The 12,343-nt window shown below is 37.2% G+C and overlaps 2 protein-coding genes and 1 long non-coding RNA gene across 9 annotated transcripts in view; 2 read left to right on the top strand and 1 right to left on the bottom strand.

The window, feature by feature from the left end:
• The window catches only part of MFSD8 (major facilitator superfamily domain containing 8), a 93,328-nt gene that overhangs the window by 56,254 nt on the left and 24,731 nt on the right, over positions 1 to 12,343 (bottom strand). The gene's annotated exons all lie outside the window — the stretch shown is intronic.
• The window catches only part of ABHD18 (abhydrolase domain containing 18), a 37,458-nt gene that overhangs the window by 22,790 nt on the left and 2,325 nt on the right, over positions 1 to 12,343 (top strand). For 4 of the 6 annotated variants that reach the window (XM_081303689.1, XM_081303687.1, XM_081303691.1 and 1 more), the window contains exons 7-12: positions 630 to 655; positions 2,751 to 2,889; positions 4,960 to 5,049; positions 5,691 to 5,792; positions 9,486 to 9,864; positions 11,241 to 11,403. In XM_081303689.1, the coding sequence (XP_081159815.1) occupies positions 630 to 655; positions 2,751 to 2,889; positions 4,960 to 5,049; positions 5,691 to 5,792; positions 9,486 to 9,864; positions 11,241 to 11,403 (899 nt within the window). The remainder of the gene's footprint in view (positions 1 to 629; positions 656 to 2,750; positions 2,890 to 4,959; positions 5,050 to 5,690; positions 5,793 to 9,485; positions 9,865 to 11,240; positions 11,404 to 12,343) is intronic. The other 2 variants (XM_081303692.1, XM_081303688.1) reach the window with 2 other exon arrangements.
• On the top strand, positions 9,872 to 11,156 carry LOC308654386. The gene is made up of 2 exons (XR_014023254.1): positions 9,872 to 10,726; positions 10,954 to 11,156. It is a non-coding gene; the product is annotated as an uncharacterized lncRNA (long non-coding RNA).

Raw genomic sequence — 12,343 nt, 5'->3', positions numbered from 1 at the left:
TATAAGGGCAAATATTAGAAAGAAATCCACAAAAGTACTGGGCTTGGCTATAGATAAAGTTAGTTTTCTTCTAAACACATTCTTCATTTCCTGGATTTCTGTAGGAAACTTAATTTCTTAACTTAAAAAAAACTCACTAAATATTATTTTAAGTTTATTAAAGATTGTAAAACTCTATGAGTATACCAAAAACATTAATTTATGTTTTAAATGGATATATGTTATGTGATTGTATCTCAGTAAAATTGTATAAATTAAAAACAAAAGGCCAAGCCCAGTGTCACACACCTATAATCCCAGGTACACAGGCTGAAGCAGAAGGATTTTGAATTCAAGGTTAGCCTCAGCAACTTAGCATGACCTGTTTCAAATAAAAAAATAAAAAGGACTGAGATTGAGCATCCATGGGTGTTCCCAGTACCACCAAAAAAAAAAAAAAAATTAAATAAGAGAACTAAGCTGAAAAACCTGAGAACTTCTAAATATCCTATTGAGATAACTAGAGAGCAGTTATTTTGGTTTAATTAAATTGTGTTCAAACTTGATTATTTTGCTATAAGCTTGTATGTTTTATGGCAAAAGTATATCTAATTATTTCAAAACTTTCTCTTTGACCCACATTCTTAAATGGCTGCAGGAAACCCAAGGACCAAGTGTAAGTATGAACCACCTTTATCTTTGAAGTACTAATACCTAATTTTCAGTAATTTAAAAAATGTTGGTAGCCTTCAGTTGACTATTTACAAGTTTAATATCCATGTGTTATTGGGGGAGGGGTTGTTATGACTGTAGTAGATTTGTTTACTTTAATTCTTATTTAAGACTTTCGCATTTTAATGTATGATGAGGTCCAATAAGACATTTTAATAGATTGAATTAAGATACATTATATTTCTGATTGGAACTATACTTTTTTTGTTTTTTGGGCACCAGGAATTGAACCTAAGGGTGCTTTACCACTGAACTACATTCCCAGCTTATTTTGCAACAGGGTCTCCATAAGTTGCTTAGGGCCTGGTTAAATTGCTGAGGTTGGCCTTGAACTTGCAATCATCCTGCCTCAACCTCTAGAATCACTGGGATTACAAGCATGCGCCATGCGCCACCACACCTAGCAATACTATGTTTTATTCACAATGCATCTTACAGAAAATGTGAAGATATGGGCCGAGGCTGTAGCTCATTGACAGAGCGCTTGCCTAGCATGTATAAGGCCCTGGGTTCAATCCTTAGTACCACATAAAAATAAACAAAATAAAAGCATGCTGTCCATTTACAACTATAAAAAAAATTTTAAAAAGAAAGAAAGAAAATACGAAGATAAACTATTCTCTTTCTGGTCTTTTAAAATGATGAACTTTGATGGTAGTGTTTTTTTCATTTCCGTAATCTCTGTTGTGTTTGGTTCATTCAATAAAAATTTGACCCTATACATGAGAAATATAGCAACTGTTATTTAGAAAAGCATCTATTATTAGAAAAGGTCCTCTTAGGCCTGGGGATGTGGCAGTGGTAGAATACTTGCCTAACATGCTATGCCTGGGTTCCATCCCAGCATATAAAAAAGAAGTGGAAAGGAATAAGTCCTCTCATAGAGCTCATATTCCAGAACTGTAGATAGATGGGAATAAATTAGCCAGTCATGAATGCTATTTGGGAGGCCGAAGCAGGAGAATATCAAGTTCAAGTTCAGCCTCAGCAACTTAGTAAGACCTTGTCTCAAAATAAGAAAATAAAAAGGGTTGGGGATCCAACTCTGGTAGGAGCACCCCTGGGTTCAATCCCCAGTATCACACACACCAAAAAAAAACAAAGAAACAAGCAAAAAATATCTAGAGGAGTCTACTAAAGTGTAGTGAGAGGCAGCCAGGGTTTAAAAGAAGGACTCTTGAGTCATAACATACATAACTTGAATTTGTCACTTGCCATTTATTAATTGTCTGACCTTGGTCTCTATTTTTATTGTGTATGTATTTATTTACTTTTCAGTACTGGAGATTGATTTCAGGGATGTTTTTTAAGAGAGAGAGAATTTTTTTTTTAATATTTATTTTTTAGTTTTCGGCGGACACAACATCTTTGTATATGATGCTGAGGATCGAACCCGGGCCGCACGCATGCCAGGCAAGCGCGCTACCGCTTGAGCCACATCCCCAACCCCAGCCCTTTTTATTTTGATACAATATCTCACTGGGTTTCTCACTATCTTAACTGCTACAACCCCTTGAATATCTGGGATTCTTGGTGTGTGCCACCATGCCCAACTCACCTTGGCCTTTTTAAGTACCAGTTATCTCATTTATAAAATGGGAACATTAACCAAGCCTTTCTCAAAATAAAAAAGGCCTGGGGGTATAGCTCAGTGTTCAAGCTACAGAGGCTGAGACAGGAGGATGGCAAGCTCAGGGCTAGTCTGGGCAACTTAGTGGAATTCTGTCTCAAAATAAGAAAATTAAAAGGACTGGAATATAGCTCAGTGGTAGAGTGCCCCTGCGTTCAATCCCCAGGCCTGCAAAATAAATAGGTAGGTACTGAGTGAGCTAGTTGTAATTCAGTAAAGATTACGTTTGTAATTAATATATAGAACAATGTTAGCAGCACTCTCATTTTGTCAGTTTTTTCCATTGCTTTTCTTTGTTGTCTAGTCTTTTAAGGGAAAGACATGAAAACTGGGTGCTAATGAAAATCTGCATATATTAAAATATAAATGTATAAAATAAATCATTTTCTACTTTGTTTTGTGAGACTAGAAGGTCCAGCTTAAAAAATGTATCTGACCTTTTTGTGATGGGAGGAGCTCTTGTTTTAGAATCTGCAGCTCTCTTGCACTGGCTAGAGAGAGAAGGTTATGGACCTCTCGGAATGACTGGAATATCCATGGGAGGACACGTAAGCCTCTTCCTTTCAACTTACATTTTATTGTGATTATGCTTATGGGAGCTAGGGAATCAGGTTATTTTTAAAATTCACTTTAGGGATAGAATTATTTTTAGTTTTGGAGAAAAAACATCAAATTTCTAAACCTTCATTCCAATTCTGATGTGACAATGTAATTTTTGATATGATTAATATAGACTTTTTTGGTACTACTTCATAAATATAGCTCAGACATTGGATTTAATATTTTATCCAGAGTTTATTATAAAATTTAACTTTACATTTGCCAAGTGTGAATGTCCCATTTTGCTATTAAACTGGTCAAGATAGCTAAACCATCTCCATCCCTGGTTCCACCAACATATTTGATCCTTATCTGTCTTTTAGCGTGTCCTGAAACAGATTCCTTGTTGGTTTCTTCCTGTATCTAGTCTTTTCTCTCATGAGTCTTGCTTATAACAAATATCCTCTACACCATAACTAACTCACTCTACACCAGTCTGCCCTGCTAAGAACCTGCCAGAAGCTTGCTTTAATAGTGAGTTCTCATTGTCCCCCATGCTAACACTCTTTAGTGCCCCTCCATGCCCTCACCTAGCCCAGCAACAGCTTACTTCCAGTCTCACCCACAGACTGGGCTTCATCTCTCATTAGTACTTTTCCCTGAACTATGATGATTTGTCTAGTTTAGCATTCTGTTTTTTCTATAAAGCAGTTGGTTCACTGAGGGCCAAGAATGTCTCAAGTATAGGATGTTTTCTGAAGGTCATTTGAATTATAAAATTAAGTTTAAAAACTCAAAATTCAAAACAATTACCAAGTCAGGCATGAGAGCACACACCTGTAATCCCAGTGACTTAGGAGGCTGAGGCAGGAGGATTACAAATTCATCAACAACTTAGTGAGAATATGTCTCAAAATATTTAAAGATAATAAGAATTAAAACTACCAGATAGGCTGGGGATGTGGCTCAAGCAGTAATGCGCTTGCCTGGCATGCGCGGGGCGCTGGGTTCAATCCTCAGCACCACATACAAATAAAATAAAGATGTTGTGTCCACCGAAAACTGAAAAATAATTATTAAAAAATTCTCTCTCTCTCTCTCTCCTCTCTCTTAAAAAAAAAAAAAAAAACTACCAGATAGTGAAACTGAGGGTAGAAAAGGATTCATGTTCCTACCTACTAGTGTTTCCATGTTAGCTACCTTGAATCACTTCTTTGACAATGTCACTCCTTCATTCAGACCTCTTTATATCTTTCCAGCCCTGCCATCTCATTCACCCTTTTGGCTAGTAAGCTATTGACCAGCCAATGAGCTGTTCCCTTACCAAACTCTGTGCTTCCGTGTAATCTTGGCTTTGAACATATTAACTCCCTTATGCTAGCCAAAACCCCATCTCGTTACCCTGAAAGACTCTGCCATTTCTTGAAGCCTTCTATGATTCCTCCAACCAAAAGGCACATTTCCCTTCCCTAAACATGCACATTCCATCATGTCATGCTCCTGTGTAATCTGCTCTATAGTTCCCCCATGCTTGGTGTCCCCAGTCAGCCTTGAGGTCTGAGGCTGCCTGGTGGACACTGCAGCACTGAGCAAGTCACACCAGTCGTGAGTGAACTCAGCCTACCACCCTGCCTCCACCTCTCAGCACCTTTGCTCAGTGCTCACTCAGTAGAAAGCAGGTCTCAGCAAAGCATCTCCAGGTTCTTAAAATTTTCTTTTATACTTTATTGCTTTCTTCTTTTTTAATATTTATTTATTGTAGTTAGACACAATATCTTTATTTTATTTATTTATTTTTATATGGTGCTGAGGGTTGAACCCAGGGTCGTGCACGTGTGTGGCACAGTTCTACCACTGTGCCACAACCCCAGCCCTTGTACTTCATTGCTTTCTGAGGAGGAAATTATGGTTGAATTTATGATTTGGGGGATTTAGCAAGGTCACTAGACATGCTCATGGGTGTTTATGTCTGATCTCAACTTACCTCAGAAAGTACTTCTTAGTATTGAATATTTTTAATTTTAATGAATAGGAACTTTAAACAGAAGCTCTCTAAACTTACTGCTAATATGTTACAGATGGCCTCCTTAGCAGTATCCAACTGGCCTAAGCCCATGCCACTGATTCCATGTCTGTCTTGGTCCACAGCATCTGGGGTCTTCACTACGGTAATTTAATGGCACTTAATATTTAGATAGCTATATATGTAATTAAAGATAATTGGGTTTGGGGTTCCCAAGATCACCCCCAGGTTTGGTGATTTCACTAGAAGGAATAACAAGACTCAACATTTATTTGTACTTGTGACTAAGACTTAGTGGAAGGATACAACATAAAATTAACAGAAGGAAAAAGCACAAGGCACAGGCCTGCACACGCTCCCTCACCCAGTGAAAACTCTCAATTGTGCTTAGTTCCTCCGGTGAAAAGTGTGACAAAGCACGCAGAGTGCTGCCCAGCTGAGCCTGGCACCAGGGTTTTTAACCCAGTCAGCAAGTCAGGCATCCTCTGCCTAGCAAGAACCAAAGTTGTAGAAGGGAAGCAGTGTTAAAGAGAAACTACATTGCCTGTATAAACAGCCTGAGCACAATGATCCACTCTTATCATTTAGGGGCAGTCATATCAAGGTAATGGAGTGCTTATTCCTCAAGTTCCAGACTCCAAGAAGGCCCAGCCTTGCATGCAGGCCTCCATAAGGACAGGCAATCTCAAGACTGCTGTTTTCACTCTTTTACACAGTAATTAATAAAAATAAAGGTATTGGGCAAAATATGGTGTCACTTGATCTTAATTTAGTTTGTTATTTTAGGGTGTATTGAGTAAATCAATTAATTGGAGGGAGCTGGAAAAGCAATATTATACACAGACAGTTTATGAAGAAGAAATTATTCACATGCTTGAATACTGTGGAGTAAGTATTTTAATTTCAACATAACATTGGGGGGAAAGTCAATTATATATTTAGTGATTCCATTTTTTTGTTGTTGGTTCCAAGGATTGACTAGGAATGCTTTACCGTTGAGCTACATCCCCAGTCCTTTTTATTTTGTGAGGCAGGATCTCGGTAAGTTGCTAAGGGCCTTGCTTAATTGTTGAGCTGGCCTTGAACTTGTGATCCTTCTACCTCAGCCTTCCAAGTCATTGGGATTAGTGATTCAATTTTTTTTTTTTTTTTTTTTTGGTGGTGCTGGGTCTTGTGCATGTGAGGCAAGCAGTGCACCAACTGAGCTATATCCCCAGCCCATAGTGATACAATTTTTAAACAGTATAGCCAATTTTTAAAGATACACATACTATTTTAATTTTTTTTTTCCATTTTTAATCTTGGGGACTCAGGAAGCTGAAGCAAGAGGATCAAAAGTTTGAGGCCTGCCTGGCCAACATAGCAAGACCCTGTCTTAAAGTAAAATGAAAGAACAAAATCTACCAAATTATGCTATGTCCATTTACAACTATACCACAGTCAATCCCACTTGTATATAATTATAATGCACAAATTAAAATAATAATAGAAGGAACATCAGAATAGTTGGATCAGGGGAAGGGAGAAAAAGGAAAAGTGAAGGTAAATGGAGAATGAGATTAATCAAATTGTATGCACATACAAATACGCATATGAATCTCATATAATTATAATGCATCAGTAAAAAATAAATAAAATTAAAATGGCCCAGGGTGTAATTCAGTGGTGTAGCACTTAACTAGCATGCACAAGGCCCTGGGATCAGTCCCCAGTATTGCAAAAATTATTCATTTTGAAAGAAAATTATGCAAGCATATGTATTCTTTATTACACTTATTAAAATGTAGCTGTGAATGTGGCTCAGTAGTAGAATATTATCCTAGCATTCATGAAGTCCTGGGTTTAATCAAGGGTACAATAACTTAACTATCCAATTGGAAATCCTTTTCTTTTTTTTTATTTTTTTTATTTTTTTTTATTTTAAAGAGAGTGAGAGAGGAGAGAGAGAGAGAGAGAATTTTTAATATTTATTTTTTAGTTCTCAGCAGACACACATCTTTGTTGGTATGTGGTGCTGAGGATCGAACCCGGGCCGCACGCATGCCAGGCGAGTGCGATACCGCTTGAGCCACATCCCCAGCCCCTGGAAATCCTTTTCATGTATCCTAAACACAGGACTTCTTTCCCCAACTCTTAGTAATCATTATCCTGACTTTTATAATAACTGCTTCCTTTTATGTTTAAATAATTTTATTGTTCAAATGTGCATCCCTGGATACTAAAATTTCATGGGTTTTTTTGTTTGTTTGTTTTTTTGTTTTTGTTTTTGTTTTTGGTACCAGGGATTGAACTCAGGGGTACTCCACCACTGAGCCACATCCCCAGCCCTATTTTATATTTTATTTAGAGACAGCAACTCGCTGAGTTGCTTAGCACCTTGCTAAATTACTGAGGCTATCTTTAAACTTGTGATCCTCCTGTCTTAGCCTCCCAAGCCACTGGGATTACAAGTGTGCACCATCGCGCCTAGCTAGTTTCATGTATTTTTTTAATTGATAAATTTCTTCCATTCCTTTCTTTTCTTTACAATTAATTTCTTAAAGAATTTGCCTATTAGACCTGTTGATTTGTCACATTCTAGATTTTTCTGATTATATCTCCTGGTACAATTCAGCATACTGTTTTATATAGCCTGTGAGTTCAGCAGTTGGATCTAAAGGCTTGATTAAACTTGGTTTTGATTTCACTCACAAAGCAAATAGTCTTTGGTTGTCTTTTTTTTTTTTTTTTTTTTGTAGCCTCCACTGATACTTTTTTAACAAACATTTATTTTTTTAGTTGTCCACAATACCTTTATTTTCTTTATTTATTTTTATGTGGTGCTGAGGATCGAACCCAGGGCCTCGCACATGCTAGGCGAGTGCTCTACAGCTGAGCCACAACTCCAGTCCTCCACTGATATTTAATGGCTATGTCTTTTAATTCCCTGAGGATGACAAAATGTTCATATTTTAATTATCTCTTTGTAATTCTATGGAGAATGAATTGGTTCCCTGTTATTCTTCAAGGGTGACCAGTTCTTTCCATGAGTTGAAAATTTTTTCAGTTTCAAAATTACTGAGTCTTGAAGTTTCTGAAAGCAAAAGAATATTTTTACTATCCATGAGAACTTTTTATTTCTAATTATGACACAGTGAACCTCATACTTGTAAAGCTGGTCACCTTCTATATCCTCAAACAGTAGTTATTTGCTTAAGAACTTCATTATAGTCAGGCAAGGTGACACTTGCCTGTGATCCCAGCAACTCAGGAGGCTGAGGCTGAGGATCCCAAGTTCAAGACCAGCCCCAGCCACTTACCAAGACCCTAAGCAACTTAGTGAAACTCTGTCTCAAAATAAATAAAAAGGACTAGTGATGTAACTCAGTGGTAAGCACCCATGAGTTTAAACCCCAGTATTTAAAAAAAGAACTTCATTACAAAATAGCTTCACCTACTAATTTGTTGTATCCCACTACACCTGTTATCAGAAATATGTCCATATTTGAAAGCTTCTGAGAAAACTTACTTGTATTTTTTAAGGAAAATTCATAAATTTCATCTGCAATGAACATGTATTCTTCCCCACTGCTTCTTGTCTCTGAACCAGTTCACAGTAATAAACTGTCTTTTCATTTGTGTTTTCCCAGTCAAAAGAAATTAAATTTCTCAATGTACCATTCTGATCCTTGTACTTCCAGGTTTTATATTTGTGGATGTGATTTGTTCTTGTTCTCAAGAATGTCAATATTTTTATTTGTTTGCTTTGAACCAGTTTTTAATTCCTTAGTTTCTGAAATAGATTATATTCATATAATAAGTCATATAGTTTAAATATCAAAAATGATAAAATGGTAGCTGGGTATGATGGTGCTCACCTATAATCCCAGTGACTTTGGAAGTTGAAGCAAGAAGATTACAAATTTGAGGCCAACCTCAGCTATCAAGCAGGGCCCTTTCTCATAAAATAAAAGTAGGAGCTGGGGTTGGGGCTCAGTGGTAGAGCACTTGCCTAGCATGTGTGAGGCACTGGATTCGATTCTCAACACCGAATATAAATAAATGAATAAAATAAAGGTCCATCAACATTTAAAAAATATATAATAGAAAAAAAATTAAGTAAAAACGGGCCGGGGATACAGTTCAGGGGTAAAGTGCCCCTGAGTTCATTCTAAGTATCACTAAACAAATGAATGAATGAATAAACAAAAAAATTTCTACTCCCTCTTCTTGCATTGGCCTAAGTCTGTCCCACGAAACAAAGAACCTACTGTATTACTCTTCAGTCGTTCAGGGAATTGTTGGTCCATATCCAAACCATACAGATATGCACTTTTTTCTCTTCTCTGTTTATTCATTTGTTTGTTTAATTTAGTGTTTATGTGCTGGGATTGGATCCAGATGTGCTCTACCACTGAGCTACATTCTCAGTCCTTTTTTTTTATTTATTTTTGAGAGGGTCGCTGAGTTGCCCAGGCTGCCCTTGAACTTGTGATCCTACTTACCCCAGCCTCTCAAGCTAATGGGATTATAGGCATGCATCACCACACCTGACTAATAAAGCGCTATTTTATATTAATTTTTTTTCTTTCATATATTCAGACAGATTCCTTCAAAATGGGACAAGAGTTCGTGAAACACTTCTCTAGCAGTGCAGACAAGCTACCTAACCTCAATCTAGTTTCTAGAACTATAAATTTAGACATGACAGACGAAGTTGTGTCCCAGAAACCTGCTGAGTGCCACAATTCTAGTAAAACTTCTCTGAGTGCTTCATCAGAAGGACTGTTGTTGCAAGATACCTCTAAGATAGAGTGCTTTGCTCAAACACTTAAAACCAACAAAAGAAGTTACACAGGTTACAGCCCTCAGTCACATCGCCTACTCAGCAAAGAACAAAGAAGAAACCATCTTCAAAAAGAGTCTTTAATATTTATGAAAGGAGTCATGGACGAATGTACTCATGTAGCAAATTTCTCAGGTACTAATTTTTATATAAAATTGAGAAGATGTCCTAATGTGTAAATATTTGTGAAATGTATTTAAGGATGCTTTACAGTTTTGTATTTTCAAAGGTATACTTTTTTGTTGGCTTCAGAAAGTGTTCTTCAAGATAAATTGGTCTTTTAAATGCATCATATTTTATTCATGAAAATCTAAGGGACTATTCATTTAAAAAATACTTTGGAGGGCTGGGGATATAGCTCAGTTGATAGAGTGCTGGACTGGGTTCAATCTCTGACACCACACAAAAAACAATTGGACCACTTAGGAAGATGAGTCAATAGGATTGCAAGTTCAAGGCCAGCCTTAGCAATTTTGTGAAACCCTGTCTTTAAATAAAAATTTAAAAAGGTGGGGCTTTAGCTCAGTGGTAAAGCATGCCTGGGTTCAATCACCAGTAACAACAACAACAAAAAAGCTGTGATCAACCAAAAAATAAAAAATATGTTGGAGGGGCTGGAGATGTAGCTCAGTGGCAGAGCGCTTACCTAGCATGTGTGAGGCACTGGGTTCGATCCTTAGCACCATATACAAATCAAATAAAGGTATTCTGTCCATCTACAACTACAAAAAAATTTTTTTTTGTAAATATGTTGGAGCCTGGCACCATGGTGCATGCCTATCATCCCAGCTATTCCAGAGGCTGTGGCAAGAGGATCAAATGTTTGAGGCTGGACTCAGCACCTTAAAGATCCTGCCTCATAATATTTTTAAAAGGCTGGGGATATAGCACAGTGGTAGAACACTTGCCTTTCATGTGTGAGAGCCGGGGTTCCACCCCAAGTACTGCAAAAAAATAAAATAAAATAAATACATTGGAGGGGCTAAGGTATTAACCAGTGCTAGAGCATGTGCTTTCTTTTTTTTTTTTAAAATGAGTATTATTATTATTATTATTATTATTAAAGAGAGAGGAAAGGGGGAGAGAAAGAGAGAGAATTTTTTAATATTTATTTATTTTAGTTCTCGGCGGACACAACATCTTTGTTGGTATGTGGTGCTGAGGATCGAACCCGGGCCGCACGCATGCCAGGCGAACACGCTACTGCTTGAGCCACATCCCCAGCCCCTAGAGCATGTGCTTTCATGCATGAGGTCCTGGTTCAATCCCCAGCACCCAAAAAATAAAGTAAATAAAACACACTGGATTTTATATCCTTGGAATATTTATCTCACTGTATTAGAAAGAATTATCATAGTAATGGTGACATTATGGTTGATTTTTAATTTAAAAGTCATAACTTGACTGATGTTTCACTTACTGTACTGTGTGGTGTGTTTATTTTCTAATATGTTTTAGGGTATTTATATAAAAATCTTAAAGCTTTTTAACATGTAAAACCCTATACCTAGTTCCAGTTGACCCAAGCCTCATTATAGTGGTACAAGCCAAGGAGGATGCCTACATCCCACGAACAGGAGTTCGGAGTCTACAAGAAATTTGGCCTGGTTGTGAAATCCGATACCTAGAAGGGGGTCATATTAGTGCTTATCTTTTTAAACAAGGACTTTTCAGGTAAGATGATTTGTTATTTGCTGCTTGTTTGGTCTCAGGTATTTTTTCCTCATTAAATACAAAAAAAAAAATTTTTGTTTGTTTTGTTTTGGTATATTTTAGTCCTCTTACTTCCTTTTTACCTTCCACAAACCTCACATTGAGGTATTTTTCCCTCTTTCCCATTGTGTCCTTTTATTTTATTTTTTTCTTCTAGAGAACTGGGATAGAAAGCCTAAATGACTACCAGAAGCAGGCTTTATTGGGAGGTTTTACCCTCTGTCAATGGCTGAGCCAGGTATGGCGGCTCAAGCCTGTGATCCCAGCTTCTGTGGCAGCTGAGAAAGGAGGATTCCAAGTTCCATGCCAGCCTCAGCAACTTAGCGAGGCCTTGTCTCAAAAAACAAAAGGCTAGAACACTAGTGGTGGAACACTCCTGGGTTCAATCCCTAGTCCAAAAAAGAAAAAACCTATATGTATCAATGGGAAAGTGTTTTCGGGTATGGGAAGAAACACTGTTTTGTAGAAATTGTTTTGGTGTCTCAAGAACTTTTTTCATTCCACTCTAGCATTTTTTCAGAATGACCTGAGTATCTGTGAAATAGCCTAGCATTGGTTTTTTTGTTTTCTTTTGGGGTACTGGAGATTAAACCCAGGGGCACTTTACTACTGAGTTATATCCCCAGCCCATTTTATTTTTTATTTTGAGATAGGATCTTAATAAGCTGCTTAGGGCCTTGCTCAGTTGAGACTGGCCTGGAACCTTCTGCCTTAGCCTCTGGAGTTGCTAGGATTACTTACAGGCATGCTCCATTTCGCCAGGCTAGCAAAGTTTTTTAGTTAGAAGTGAATACCTTAAATGAGGAGTGAAATATTGATTTTAATGTTACTGACCTGAATCTACTATTTTATAATTTACAAGAACTTTTAATTTCCTGATATCCTGCATAATTTTCACTTC

The sequence above is a fragment of the Spermophilus citellus genome (genome assembly GCF_964194105.1).
Source record: "Spermophilus citellus genome assembly, chromosome: 8".
Classification (NCBI taxonomy): Eukaryota; Metazoa; Chordata; class Mammalia; order Rodentia; family Sciuridae; genus Spermophilus; species Spermophilus citellus.
The sequence above is the reverse complement of the archived record's forward strand: the minus strand, read 5'-3'. Positions and strand labels throughout refer to the sequence as shown.